Genomic DNA, 15,042 nt, shown 5'->3' with positions numbered 1-15,042 from the left:
TTCAATTCCTGCTAGGTCCCGTTCACCATGACCTCTAACATTTCTTACGTTAATTAACTGAGCAAATGAGGAAGAAGTAGGTCAAATGCTCCACAAATCAAAGGTTTCTGAACATTGTGAGACATTGGTTTTATTTTTTAAGTCTGGCACATAACTAATACTTATTCATTGGGCACTTCATTTACTTCGACATTTCACTCTTAGAAATACATTTAAAGGACATAAAATCTTTGACTACTTGATTTAAAAGCTGCCCCAAATGACCAAAGTACATACATTTATCTCTGTCAAAAATGTAAACAAATTTGCTCTTGATAAGTTAGACACACCAGGAGAGTTTCAGAGGAAAAAATGTTCAAAAAGTTAAGTCTTAATCTAAACCATGAAGATTTCTAAGAACAAACCATGTAAAAGTAGTGTCCACATCTAATCATGGTCAATGTGAGAATTTATCAACAGTCAAATTAAAGTGTGGTTGTAGTTGCAACAGTCCCAGTGGCACAACCAGCTAAAATCTACTGTGTGTAAACAAATAACTCTAAATCAACCATTAGACTAGTCGTTGGGTAAGGCCAATGATTTGAATATAAACAACTTTTAAAGAGATTAAATTAAGCTTTTTCATTTTTTAACAATGTTAAAGAGTGAAATATCAATACAAATCGTAAGGAAAGTTTATTGTGACGCCTACATGTATCAGAGTACTTCCAGGATGAGACTGCAGGCTGCTCTGAACAGCATTGGTTACTTCACTTTATTGAAATTAAGGAGTTATCTATTGGTATTCCAAAGCTTGATCCGTAAGGCAACTGGACTGGTAGAAATTCTTGAAATCCAGTCCAGTCCAGTTGCCTTACGGATCAAGCTTTGGATTACCATGACCTGGATGACTGAGAACCTTCACAGACATATCTATTGGTATGAAAGCATGTCATTAAAACATAGCTAGTAGCCTGCTGCTTACATTACTCGAACTACTGGAGTAACCACAACAGCTAGAAATGAAAGTCCCTGCAGCGTTCAGAATTTAGTACTTTAATTTGTACAGAGCGACTTACTAGCTAAAGGGAGCAAATTAATCTAAGTTCTTATATTACATCTACAATTTCTGCCTTTGAGTAACTGATACAAATGTCATGACAGGAGATTATATGGTTTTAATATACACTAAAGCTGCAGTCTTAACATGCAAAAAAACTGTGTCTTTTAATAAGTGTTCAACTTATACGCTTCACAACCTTATTACAACTTATGTCTTATTCAACAGATCTAAAGAACTTTTTCTTTATATGCTAGGCACATAAAGTAATTGAACCAGGCTGCACTTGTGAAGGCTTGATCAAACTCTCGGGTTGAAAAACAGTCCACCATCTCTGATTTTCAATCTGAACCTGCAGCTGAATACAAGATAAGCCGTTAACACGGACACCTCTCCCCTCTGACTTTGAAGTAGGGCGACACAGAGACCCAATTTCTGCTGGATGAAGCCATATATTATGTGGGTCAGCCTCCCGGCCAGTGATCACAGTTTGTGTCCTCCCAGAGGGCATTATGATTGGATATCTTGTGAATAAATGTCTGTATTAGGTCTTGGTGTTGCTTGAGACAGTGAGTTCAGATGGTCTGTCTCACTGTCTGCTCATTGTGAGAAGCTGTGTGTCCTGTTGTTTGTGACGCACCTTCAAAATCCATCAACTGTTCATGTCTGATAGTGTATTCTGAGTCCTGTACATGATTAATACGTGAACATACAGTACATATGATCAAACTGGGCTAACATGTCTCAAGGGTCAATGTTCTTCTTTTTCCTGAGCTATAACTGTACTGTATTTCCATAATCCCCTTTACGCTTTAGGCAACATGTTATTTCACAAAGAGTCCATTCTATACTCTGTTCAGTACATGAAAGCTATTTACATTTTCAGCTACAGTTGGAGAGAGTCTTTTATGTAATGTACTTAAATTCACTGGACACTATGGCTTCATACTTCACATATGAACACTCTTAACCCAGACCATGTGGTTGTGCAGTGTAATAGAAAGGTTTTCACTGAGCCAAAATAAGACTAATGCACATAAAAGAGGAAATGCACAGAAATAAAAGAAAAAGGGAAATCGTCATGCCTAAAAGCATTTTAACTGTTGTACTTATAAAACGTTACAGTATCTGGTTTGTTATTCCTTCAGATCATTTTCTGTCATTCATTTGTTACTGTCATTTTACCAAACAATATGAGTGTGACTGCATCTCCTAACTCATATTTATTGCAAACAAGAGATTTATGTTGCTTTGGGCAAATGCATCAGCTAGATAAACTGTGACATTGTAACATGAAAAGGTAGAGTGGAGTCTTATTTAAATATCGATGTAACAGTTTTAGCCTGCATCTACTAACCAAACTGTTAGACATGTAAGAAAAACACTCAACTCCCTTCTTGCCAACAGCTAAAGAATTTTAACCCTACTCTTGTATATCTATGATTTGCTGTCACCCTACCAGCCTGGGCGCAGCCTCAGATTCTGAAAAATTGAATGTGTAAAAATGTAATATGCTGTGAACTCTTACTTTGTTTAATTGGTCTTTGCTGTGTTTGCTCTCCTTTCTTATCGGACTTTCATAAATAATGTTAAATGTAATGGCAAGAGCATCTCTGTTGTTCCTGTCAATAACAGTGTGTGTCTCTGGATTTGTATTTTATTCTACTGTTGCTGTCGATGAATGTAAACTTAGATAAGAGTTTCTTATCACTTTGCATGAGATATATTTAAAAATGACACACAATCTTCTAGATGCTTCAATTAACAAGCCTCAGAAATTGTGGTACTGAAAGTCATTGGCCCAATTTCCAGCCATGCTGTCTCGACTGATGTTTCATCTGCTGGTGAGTCACGAAATGACTCTCTGCTGCCATCATAATCTTCACTCTTGTTTATAAGCTGCAGCTGTTCTGACACTGAGAGGTGGAAAACAGAGCGATCTCTAAGGACCACAGATGGTGTTGGTGTGTGTGAGACAGTACATGCTAATTTGTGTCTCGTTATGCATATGAAAACATCACCTGTAAAGACTAGGGCATGGAGACAGACAGGAATGAACAAAGAGACAGTTATGATAGTAAATTGCAGAGAGCTCTCATGTGAAGATGTATTGTTTTACAATTATGCTCAACCACAGATCGATGTTTGGAGTATAGGTTTAGTTTAGAAACCCTGGGATTTAAGAAAGCCACTTTTTAGCCAACTTTAATTCTCTGAGGTCTTGCAGCAACAGGAGGCACAGGAACGCGAGTGGTTTTATTTGTAAGCAGCAGCATTTGTTGTTTCTTGTTGCTGACGCTGACCTTGAGACTGGCTATTGTTTCCAGAAATAATCAGAGATCGTCTGCATTTGTGGCTGTCGCCTGACTGAAACACATTCTTGCATATTGTCAAAGCAGACAATGGTGTTATTGGACCTGGCTCAAAGCACCTGTGTATCGACTGAAAACAGCCAAGGAAATTAATGATAGATAATTAACATTCAAATCTTTCGTGACTTACACACAATCTGGAACTGTCATATTGTGCCATTGAGTCCATTTATCGATGACATGAGACAAGCACAATTAGATTAACTACAACCGTGGCAGGTAATATTTTAGAAGTAGCAATGTTATGACAGTCCAACGGTTTGTATGACGCACATGCAAAAACATTTGACTAGAATGCTGTAACCCCCCTTATTTTTAAGTGATTGAGGATAGATTTAGATATGTTACTTATTTTTAATAGTATATAATAATAATAATACATTTTATTTAGAAACGCCTTTCAAAGCACTCAAGGTCACTTTACAGACAGATTAAAACACAATAAATAAAAACAACGTGATGAAATAAATAAAAACAAGCAGAGTTACATCAAGTTAAAATGAGGCAGTGCAATCAGACAAGGAATGCAATTTGAAACAGGTGAGTTTTAAGTTTGGATTTGAACAGGGGTAGTGAGTCGGAGTTACGGATGTCAGGTGGGAGTGAGTTCCAGAGTTGGGGAGCAGAGCGACTGAAAGCTCTGCTCCTCATGGTGCTGAGACGGGCAGAGGGCACAGAGAGGTGGAGGGAGGAGGAAGACCTGAGGGAGCGAGAGGGGGTGACAATGTGGAGGAGATCAGACAGATACGGAGGATATGTTCATACATTTTTCTGAAATTTCATGAAAAAATGTATTGTTTATGAAAAATATATGTTAAGTATAGAGTTAGATTTGTTAGCATCATCAGTTTCAAAGAAAGTTGGGATAGGGACATGTTAACCATCATGTTGCATCAACTCTTCTTTTAATAAATGAAGTTAAGGTCTTAACTTAGTTTCAGGAGCAGGACCACGCCTAAACCACACCCCCAATCATCTGATAAGCCTACTTAAACTTAGCCAGCCTACTCCACCCGTTTCCCATTTTTCTGTGATTCTTCAACCCACCCTCCCTCTCATTCCTCACTTTTTTCCTCATCCCCTTCTACTTAACCTGTGCTCATTTCTCCTATGCCCTTGTCTTAACCTAGGTACAGCCTGGGTCAAGATCAGCTCTGGCAGAATAACGTTTAGTCAGAAGAACCCCCATCCTGAGTCTCCTGCTGGGGCACACTACTCTCCAATTTTTGTTAAATGTTTAAACTCATATCATTGTGTGGCATGGTCATTTCTAGTGAACACTGTGAACATCCAGACACCCCAATGACAAGTTTCTGGAGCTTTTCAAATGACATGATGTCAAATCCATGCTTGAAATAGGATTTTGGATTCTAAAAATTCACCATGCTATGTTACTAACCTGTTGCAAATTAACCTAATTATTTGGTAGATCTTATCCAGATGTTTTTTTTTTTTTTACATAACACAACTTTTTCAGGGTTTTGTCACCCCAATCCCAGCTGTTTTGAAAGAAGTTTCTGGCATCAAATATAAAATGAGCATATATTGTCATGCGTTGACTCTGTTTCGTGTTGGATTTGTGTTTTGTGTTTTATCTCTTTGTTTCCTGTTTCATTTTGTAGATTTCCCTTGTTTCCTCCCTGTGCTATAAGTTATCCCATGTCTTCCTCTGGTTTTTAGTGATCCATGTCTTGTGCTTAAATCCAGTTTATTGTGTTCCCTGTGTTTCCACTTTAGTTTTACTTCCTGCCCTTGTGTTTCTCTCCCTTTTTGATTACCCTCATTAGTTTCACCTGCGTACTTGGGTTCTACGTCCACCGTTTTTCCCAACATGATATATATTTTTCAAAAAAATATGACACTTCTCAGTTTCAACATTTGTTCTATTGTCTTTGCACTATTTTCAATTAAATTCAAGATTTAAATGACTCGCAAATCATCTAAATTTGTTTCTATTAACATTGTACACAGCGTCCCAAATTTCTGGCAGTTGGGGTTGTATTTTTGTGTTTTTTTATTTTGATTGATTGTTCTATGTGACTATAACTTTAAAATGAACAAAATGAAATATTATGAAAGCTGACTGGAAGCAAGATGACACAGCCAGCCTTCTTTAGAGTCCCTCTGTCAAGTTCAAATTACATCTTGTTGTGCTTCTTTAGAAAGCAAGCTAGTCACGAACCAGAAGCGAGAGTCACCTGTTTTTGTAGAGCAACTTTAACGCATGTGAAACTCCAGAGATACAAGGAGTTGGAGCTTTTTATGCAGTAGTTTAATGAACATGAGCCATGATGTCCCGGGGTCATGTCTGGCAGGAGTCTTCAGATATGCATATTTATACTCTGTCTATCAACATGGAAAGACAAAAATGCCCTGAAGTGATTAAAAGGCATCCTAGTCAAGTAGTCAAATCTCATTCTCTATTTCTAAGAATTCAAGGCAAACAACACGTGTATGAAGCAGCTTTGTTATTGCTGTTTTTTGGTACCTCTCTACTGCCTCCACTCTGTACTAACAAAGACAAACAATGACTGCATTAATACAAATAATTGCTATAATTATCTATCTTTTAATCTAAGCAGCAACTGGAGCAGAAACAAAGACATTTCTTTAAATTTCCTATTATTATTTTAATCTAAAAAAAAATGTTTACACTAAGCATAGTGAAGAATAGACACTAACTCAAACAGAGAAGTAAGCAATGATGTGTATAGATGAAAGCAGCCGCTCATTGTTCAGTGTGGTAACGGGCAGACTGCAGGGGAAACAGGGGACAGACATAGACAGACAGTCAGACAGTAAGAGAAAGAGAGAGAGTGGAGGAGAAGTCAGGAACTCGTTGGCCTACATTTGTCCCATGGAACACCGTATCCCCTGCACACATACAAAAAATTTGTAAACAAAAGGCACACACTAATGTAACGCATCAAGAGTGTAGTGACTTATGCATTCCCACAAAGCTCACATATACTGTCAGATGAATCAGTCAGAACCTCAAAGACAAGTTTGTTAATGATGACTCGATTAATGCCTCTCTACTGTTTTGGCACCCCATTGTTAAAAGCAGTAGATTGACTTGTCAGCAGCTTTTGTCTTGCGTCCTGTCATGAACATTTTGTAGGCTTCTGCACATGTCCATGTTCTTCACACAATCTTGGACTTTCATCATGAGATGTTTCTTTTGGCCTTGAATGTGGTGCTGACTCAGTGAGTCATCCATGTTCAGCAGCTAAGGCAGTTAAAGATACCACCGATCATTTGTTTTCAATCCTCCGCAAATCCGTAGGAAACCATTACACAGAAACACTGAGTCTCGCTGAGCTCCAGATTGAACTGTTTGTGTGTGTTGGATGAGACATCAGTGCTGCTGCTGTATCGAGTCTATGGCGGCCTGCTGTTTTCTAGGCTGAGGGCTCAGAGTGTTAGTGAATGAGAAATCACAGCGCACTCAGTCTATATATCATGGTTTTTAAAACCTGACCTAATAGTACTTTATCAGTGTGGGAGCTGCAGTTCAAACACTGGAACCCAAAGTGTGAAAAAGATAATTTATCAATGTTTCTATTGTATGGAATAAAAAAACTAACTAAATGTTTGAATTTTCCTCCAGTGACTGATATTGACATTAGGGCTTCCACAAGGTTCAATACTGGGTCCTGTCTTATTCACGACTTACATCAACAATATTGCAATATGCTACTATAAATCGTAACGTTCATCTTTATGCCAACAACACAGTTCTCTACTACTTTGAATGTTCATTCATACATTTAACAAATTCATTGTGAGAGTGGGAATTTTGGTCTTACTATATAAAAAAAAGTTGAGTTTGACACTTTCAAACTCTGGGTACTTTTTCGTTAGCTCTGCTGAAGCTAAGTATCTGTGATCAAAATACGAGAAGTCGTCCTTATTTTCACCTGTTGCATACATTTTTGTGCCGGCTGTATAAGGCAAAAACATTCAAAAGAATGCAAAGGTTACAGGGACATAAGCAGAAAAGTCCAAGAATTTATTTTACAGAACAGCCCTTTTTAGCATACAGAGGAAATATTACACTCCTGCATATCTTGACACAAGAGACATTTCAGTTGCATGTGCAAATTAGGTTATTTAATGTCAGCACATTCAGAGGTCAAGGCTGATGTAATTTTTCTGTCTATGGAGGGTTTGCAGATGTGAGTGATGGAAATAGGTCATGCCTATCTTGTAGCAGACAAACAAGAATATTAGCACAGGTTGGTATTTTGCAGGGGTTGTCAAATGTCTGTGGTGGAGAGCTAGTGCAGAGATGGGGCATGGATGATCATAGATAATGTTTAGTAGGTCTGATGTTATAGAGAAATTATTTCACATACAATGCAAAATTAATTATTTAATAAAGTAAAAATCTAAAATCTATACTGCCCAATTTATTTAGTTTGGCCTCTAAAGAGTGGCATGATATAAAAGTTTTAGAATGACAGGTGAAATAAGATGTTTAGATGACTCCATTTACATACACATTTAGTCTAAGCCTTCAGTAAGTGTTTCTCAAAATGCATTTCAAGGACCCAGGATTTCCTTCAATAATTTTATGCATAAAAAAACTGGAGTAAATTAACGTCTATTTTCATGAAGGATGTCATACACCTCTAAAAACACCTGAAAGCAAAATCAAACAGGTGTTTGTGGTGAGATATTAGTCAATTTATGGGTCCAGGAGCTGGGAGAGTTTGATAACTCCTTTTTTTTTTAAGTTACAAAAAGCGTCAAAAGTGTTACCAGTGCAGATCTTCACACTTCAATGCATTATTAGTATGTATAAAACATTAAAATGACCACAAAACCTGCATCATTGTTGCATAATTTATATAGAAAAAGCTGAAAATAAAAATGAAAATGGGTCTGAAACAATGTCGAGACAAACATAAAAACAAATCCTTCATTTTAACATTAACACCGTTGATTTTTATGTCAAGGTGTTTTTAAGTGAAATATGACTCATCTACTTAAAAATGTACATACAAACATGTGATAGCCCTTTAAAGTTTGAAGTGCACAATCATGCTACTGATACAGAACATTGACATAGTTCACACTGAAACCAGAACCGGAAAATGTGTGTGAGGGTGAGTCTTTATCAAAATGACCAAGTTAAAGCAAATGAGTCTCATTTTTGTCTATCTTGTCACACAGCAGGGAGTGTCTAAAAGTCACAAATGTGTCATGCTTCATTTTAAAGGTCAACAATTTCCTCACAATTTAACGCTAGCTCATTAAAGGAACTAACTGTGTTTTACTGGAACACTTACAACTGGTAATTTAAATTATAGCTCCTGTAAGGACTTCTTGGCTGGTTATGAAACAGATTGAAATTAACAGTGATGCCTCTTCAGGACCAACAAGAGCAAATGAGACCAACAGTTAGAAGCTGGACAGTTTTTATGTTGTAATTTAAATGGCTATAATATCTGCGAGGGGGTATGTGTTAGAGGTTTTATAGCATGCTGAAGAAACAGCCTTTCATTTGCAAATATTCATTATGAGTAATACATTTTGAATTGTACCCGAAAAACTCAGTTAAGATGTAAGAGGTGCTTCTTTGTCTACAGGAGGCTCCAAAAGTGACACTGACGGAGAGCTCCATGCAGGAGCTTTATCATACACACAGAAGAAAGCTTGTGAAGATAGGTAAACAGTGTATTAGTTTTTACTTTGGTTTAAATAGAATAGTTTTTAAAGAAAAAATCCCTAACACAAGTAACAAAATAAACAAGTAATACCAGGAGACTTTACAGTAACGTTGATTCAGCAACTAGCAACAGATATGGAGTTGTAAAATAAAGTGTCAACATAACTTTTAAGTATATACACAGTACACAGGGATTATCAATCAACAAAACACAATAAATGCATTTTAAAGTGTATAACCAATTGTTTCAGTTTTCTTGTTTAAGCCCAAAATCATACAAAGACAATGGTGTTGGTTCTAACAATCACTTAAAAGTCAGTATGCTAGAATTTAAAATTATACTCATGAAAGTGAATCCATAACATTCGTCAAATTGTTGTATTTTGTTGCTGTCTCAACTTTTCTAAAAGTAGGTATGACAAGAGTAGTAATACAGTTGAAGTTGAGATGAGAAGCTGTCGGAGCAGCTGCTTTTTACTCTTGGATTAGATACATGAACAAATCAATTAGGTGCGATGGTCTTCATCAGCTATTCATTATTATTATGTATCCTTTCTGGGATATTTAGATGTCAATTTATAACCTATTCTTATAAATGTCCCATTTACAGCCGTTATTCTACATAATTATATAGTGGCAAAAATAATTAACAAAGATTTTACCATTACTCTATAGTCATTTCTTCATGTTGTGCAAATAAAAAAATGCCACAGTCATCGAATATCAGTCACATGATGAAGAGCATGTACATTTTTAAAGGAAAATGACAGAAATTAACATTAATTGCTGCTTTAAAAAAAAAAACTACTCTAAAATGGGGTGAAATGCACAAAACAAATAATATGATCAAAGTATATAAAGTGATATCATTAAAAGCAAACAAATTAAGCTAACTAGCCAACAAAAGCCTTCATGCTGAAGCGCCTTTACTTTGTAAAGTGCAAGGAGGGACTGTTCAGGGGATTATTTTCATTTCTATTTTCACTAAACAAAGGAAATTACAGCCAAGACAGCTAAAGAGTGTTTGTCTGAAAGAGGCTGGAAAAATATCGATCTATTTCAGGGTGAGTTCAAGGGAAGTGAATTGATCCAGAATAATGCCTTGTCTCAATTTTCCTGTCTGACTCTATTGACGGCACAGAGCATTCAGCCACTCCACTCTAATGTGCGGTAAAGTGTGCATCACCTCAGACAATTTCCCGACTGATGAATATTGAGTGTTGACATTTCTGTCACTCTGACTGAGCACAGCAAGAAAAACTCAAAAGTGGGTCAGTGTCTTGAGTCACGTTACCTGGCAGATTCACTCCTTCAGAAATGTTTGTGGCTGATTGGACAGCGTTTGACCTCAGCTAAACTGCAAATGCAGGACACGAACAACAGCATTCACCAGCGTCATTGTTAACAACTATCAACCCGACTCCCCCCAAACACCCCCCATCCACACACACTTTGCAGCAATTCTTTTTCTTTTCTTCCAGCCTACAAAAACATTCATTTGAAAAGAACTGTGGCAGTGTGCTGTGGCCAGCTCGCACGTGTCTTAAGCCTCAGAGGCTGGAGGTAAATGTCCCCAGATAAGCCCTCACCCGGCCTGGTGTTGCAAGGATATAAGGCGACATGGGGTGGACTTTGGCCACTCTGCTGGAAATTGGATTGAGTGAAGAGAGGGAGAAAAGATTTCAGAGATCTTTTTGTGTTTCATTTCAGGAAGTGAGCTTCTTGACTAAATACTCATTTCAGATAACTGTAGTCATTAAAAAAGGGGGGCATATCAAGGGATAGTGGTGTCTCCTTCAAGCATGAAGCAAAATAACTGAAATCAATCAACATGTAAGCAAATGAAAATAAAATTATTTGAAATAACCTTCAAAAATTAATAAAAAGTAGGTAGCATTCATGCTGACATTAACCTTCTCCCTGCTCACAAAGGGTACCTGCAAAAGGATAAACTTCTACCACAATGCAGATTGAAGTGTTTTTCGTAGGTGCTGCCAATAGGTGTTGGCCAATCAAATACAAGATAAGAAATGATCACCTTCACTTTGTAACTAGCAGCACATCTCTGCCCACAAACCTTTTCATCACTGGGTCTGTTTATCAGCTCAGTAACTGATAAAACACCAATGCCATTACAGCTTCTTGTCATGTATGTGTATGCAAAGGCTTATTTTGTTGCAAACTGAAGCAGATGCGCACCACATTTGTGGCTTTATTTTATGGGTGATTCCTTCACTAGCCCCCTGACCTGCAGGGGGCAGACTCTGAGGCTACATGTGCTGTTTGCTGGTCAAAAAGCTGGAATTTCCCTTTAGCTTCATTGTAAATGTTAAAGAATCTTTTCATTTCCAGTATCAGTCATCTGGTATAGGTGAGTTACAGTTCCCATGGTAGATATAGACGGGTCCACTACAGCGATAATACATCTGAAACACCTCTCCATATCCATGGTCCCTCCACCAGGTACACAGTTGTCTGTTCCAACCACAGGCTAGAGGATAAAACAGCTCGGGATGTTCCATCCCGATCATGGTGAAGAAGTCCTGATCACCCAGGTGACCCCTGAAGCGGTACTGGTCTGCTAGTTTGGCCACATTGGCAGGCTCCAGCAGCTGGTTGTAAAGAACTGAGGCCCTCATTGCACCAAGGTCCAATAACATCACTCCACTGTTGAAGCCTGGGAGGCCTTCAGGAGGAGGTTCACCTACTCTGGTCTGAGGGTTCTCCTTACGGTACTGCCAGAAGGTGTGTCTGAGGAGAGAAAAGAAGAGATTTTCACGTCAGTGACTGTCGGCAAAGAAATACCTTGAACTTCGGTTATTTGACACGTGTTGTTGTTTAGCCTGGTTTCTACTTCTGTATTGAATCAATGCATTAACCAACGCTACAGGTTTGATAGCACTTATCCAACGTAGAAGCCTACAAAAGGTAGCCTGATGGACACCTCCTCCTAAATGTAACTACATGTTGAAACAACACGGCCTGCAAGCCCTGTGATTGGTCCGCTGGGCGTCATCGTATTTCCTGCATTTACAACATTTCTTTGATCGGCTGTACATTACATCTCCTCTGACATCCCTCTCTATTCTCGTAATAATTGCTGTATGACCAACGACAACATGTATCAGTCCCAATTTAAATAATATGCTTGGAGTCGCTGTGAAAAAGCAAGCAGAAAACTGGACCACCGGAAACGGGTCATCTGACTTGCATGGGGACCACAAAGGCCACAACCATTTCGACTGAGTATTGCAGAGCGACACGAACACACCAACGCACATGTATGTACTGTTCACGAACACATTGGCCATTGTGGCATAGGGTCAATGAGGAAGTATAAACCAGACTTAAGAGCACTGGCAGTCTTGAATCCATAAACTACCAGCTATTGGCAATATATGTCTGGAAGTGACAGCCAACTTATGGAGGCTTTCTGTGTGGCCACCAATTGGGGATAAAATAAAACATCCAGCCAAGGCTTCTGATTGAAAAAAGGGACGGTGAGGAGTTAAGGCAAAACATCTAAGAGGGCATTAACAGCTGAACGTTCAAGATAAATTACACTTCTCACATTCCAAATGAAAAGCAGAACACTCCCAATGCCAAAACCATAGACTATATAAAATATGGACGTAGTATCCGGGACGTCACCCATCTTTTTCTGAAGCGCTGTTTTGAGGCCAATTGTCGGCGGCAGCCATATTGCTGCTGTCGAGCCAGTGTGACATAAAGAGGCGGGCTTTGAGCCTCCTAGCCAACAGCTAAAGTGTTACTGCCTGTCAATCAAGTCATCTGTGCCTCTCATTGGAAGACTCGTAATCTTAATATCTTCAAAATTGCAGCGTTAGAAACTGCTGTAAAGATCAGCTTTTTTGAATTGGTGTATATGTGGTTTCCGGTACTTCTGGAGCCAGCATCAAGCGGATCCTCGATGAACTGCAGTTTTTAGCACTTCTGTATTGGACTCATATTTTTAGACCGGAGGTTGCTGTTTGGCCAAAACACCAAAATCCAGTCCAACACCTAAAGACTGCATCGCATATACTGTATTGTATAAAGAGTTTGTGAAAAGAGATCAGGGCAATGGAGACATCTGGGTTTGGAGCGCAACTTTTTAGACGATAACTGAGTCATTACAATGGTATGGTGAGGATCATTGGACCTTCAAGTGTGGATGGGAGTTAACAACTTTATGGTAGTTTCATGTGAGGGTGAAAAAACAAGGACTGATAGAGACATTTTGATCAAACAAAGGCTTACATTACACCGGACTGCCTTTTTTCCCACTGTATGAATGCCACTGGTTTTACAACTATACTATGTCAAAATAGCATCACTGCCATTAAGGCAGGCTTATACACTTTTTTGACTATAAAACCTGCATTAAAACAAGTATTTTCTCATTTCACTGGTTTTAGATGGTGACTGACTGCTGCTGTGATTGTTACTACTATAATGAAACAGTTGGTAAACAAGTTTGCAGATACTGTTTTACAAGGTTAACCCCACACAGAAAACTGATAATGAATCAATAGAGGATTCAATACAGCAATAGATTATTAAGCTAAATAATTAAGGGCACTAGTAAGAGATAGAGTGCAAGAGAGTACAAGAGATCATACAACCATGAACCACTCAGGAAATGGTCTCTTATGTAACCATCACACTATCTCTTTTGGCGTCCGAAATTAAAGTGTTCGTCTTCAGCTCTCCCTCCACACAGTTTGATACTTGTACTGTAGTGAGTGATTAATGTCGCACTCTCATGTATGTTGAGGCTGTAGCAGATTTAGACAAGTGAGGGTCAACCCTGTTTCAGTCCACATTTGCTGAACCGACAGCACTGAGGCCAAAAAAACAGGAAGAGAGCTGGTCCAGGAGTGTCGGAGCATGTTAGAGTGCCAGAGGCTTGTGCCAACTCAGCGCCCTGTTCTGCCAACATACCAACCCTGAAGTAGCTTAGACAGAGCTTCATTCAGAAAGCATTTGTATGCATGGACATGTGTACCTAGAACAAATGAAGACCTTTTGTGGAATCTCTTAATATTGTCTTAAGTCCAGATTTTGACTTTTACCTTGAAAGGAGTTTGAGTCTGATATAACAGCACTCTTTACGTTATGTAAGGCATGGTGTTATAAAGGGTCAGTATTTTTGGCTCACTCCACTAATATGTGTGCATGCAACAGGGCTGTAGTGTGCATGAAAAATGTGACCCAGCTTAACTTACAGCCTTAGGTCCACTACTCTGAAACATGTTTCCTGTATTTGTCTGACAATGTTTTTTTGGCTGCATCTAAATTCTGGATTGCAAAGATATGATGCAATGGCACTAGAGGAATTTATGGAGTTGTCAGTATGAAAAATTTCACTTTCTAAACTGGGGCCAGTAGTTTAGAGTAAACTGAACATCAGGAGAAGAGCTACACTCAAGCAGTAGAGTTGTGAGAAAGCAGAAGAGGGAAGTCACATTTGGGTAATGGCCAGTTTGACTGACCTGCACTGGGACAGTCCTTCAGCATCCAGAAAAAAAAAGATCATTTGGATGTTTGTTTGCCTGTTGAACCCCTGATGTATATGTTCTTTATCTTGTCCCAGGAGAAAAAGACATATGGGACAAGCAAGACGTGCAGGAAAAAACACAGGGTCCCGTCTGTATCTGTCATTTCGTTGCGACACTTTCATGTCGCTGTGTTTTTTGTTCCTCTAACAAGTCTGTGGAGACCACCGGTTTCAACATTGTGGGTGTACTATTTTTATTTTGGGGTAGAGAGAGAAGCCTTCTTTCAGGGAAGAACAAAGTGGCCTTTTCTCTATACTAACATCCAGTGCAACAAGGCTTTATTCCTAATGGACACGTGAATGACGGATGATGTACTCTTGCTTTCATGCATGTTTACATGCACACACGCTCTACAGGGTTGAGATTATTCCCAGTTTTGGCCGAGCCTAGGGAAAC

At 38.6% G+C, this 15,042-nt stretch overlaps 1 protein-coding gene across 1 annotated transcript in view; it reads right to left on the bottom strand.

Moving 5' to 3' along the window:
• Positions 1-7,402: 7,402 nt before the first annotated feature.
• The window catches only part of xxylt1 (xyloside xylosyltransferase 1), a 43,867-nt gene continuing 36,227 nt past the window's right edge, over positions 7,403-15,042 (bottom strand). The window contains exon 5 of the mRNA XM_034710095.1: positions 7,403-11,836. Coding sequence (XP_034565986.1) covers positions 11,440-11,836 — 397 coding nt within the window. The 3' untranslated portion in view covers positions 7,403-11,439. The remainder of the gene's footprint in view (positions 11,837-15,042) is intronic.

This window comes from Notolabrus celidotus, chromosome 2 (genome assembly GCF_009762535.1).
Source record: "Notolabrus celidotus isolate fNotCel1 chromosome 2, fNotCel1.pri, whole genome shotgun sequence".
Taxonomy (NCBI): Eukaryota; Metazoa; Chordata; class Actinopteri; order Labriformes; family Labridae; genus Notolabrus; species Notolabrus celidotus.
The sequence above is the reverse complement of the archived record's forward strand: the minus strand, read 5'-3'. Positions and strand labels throughout refer to the sequence as shown.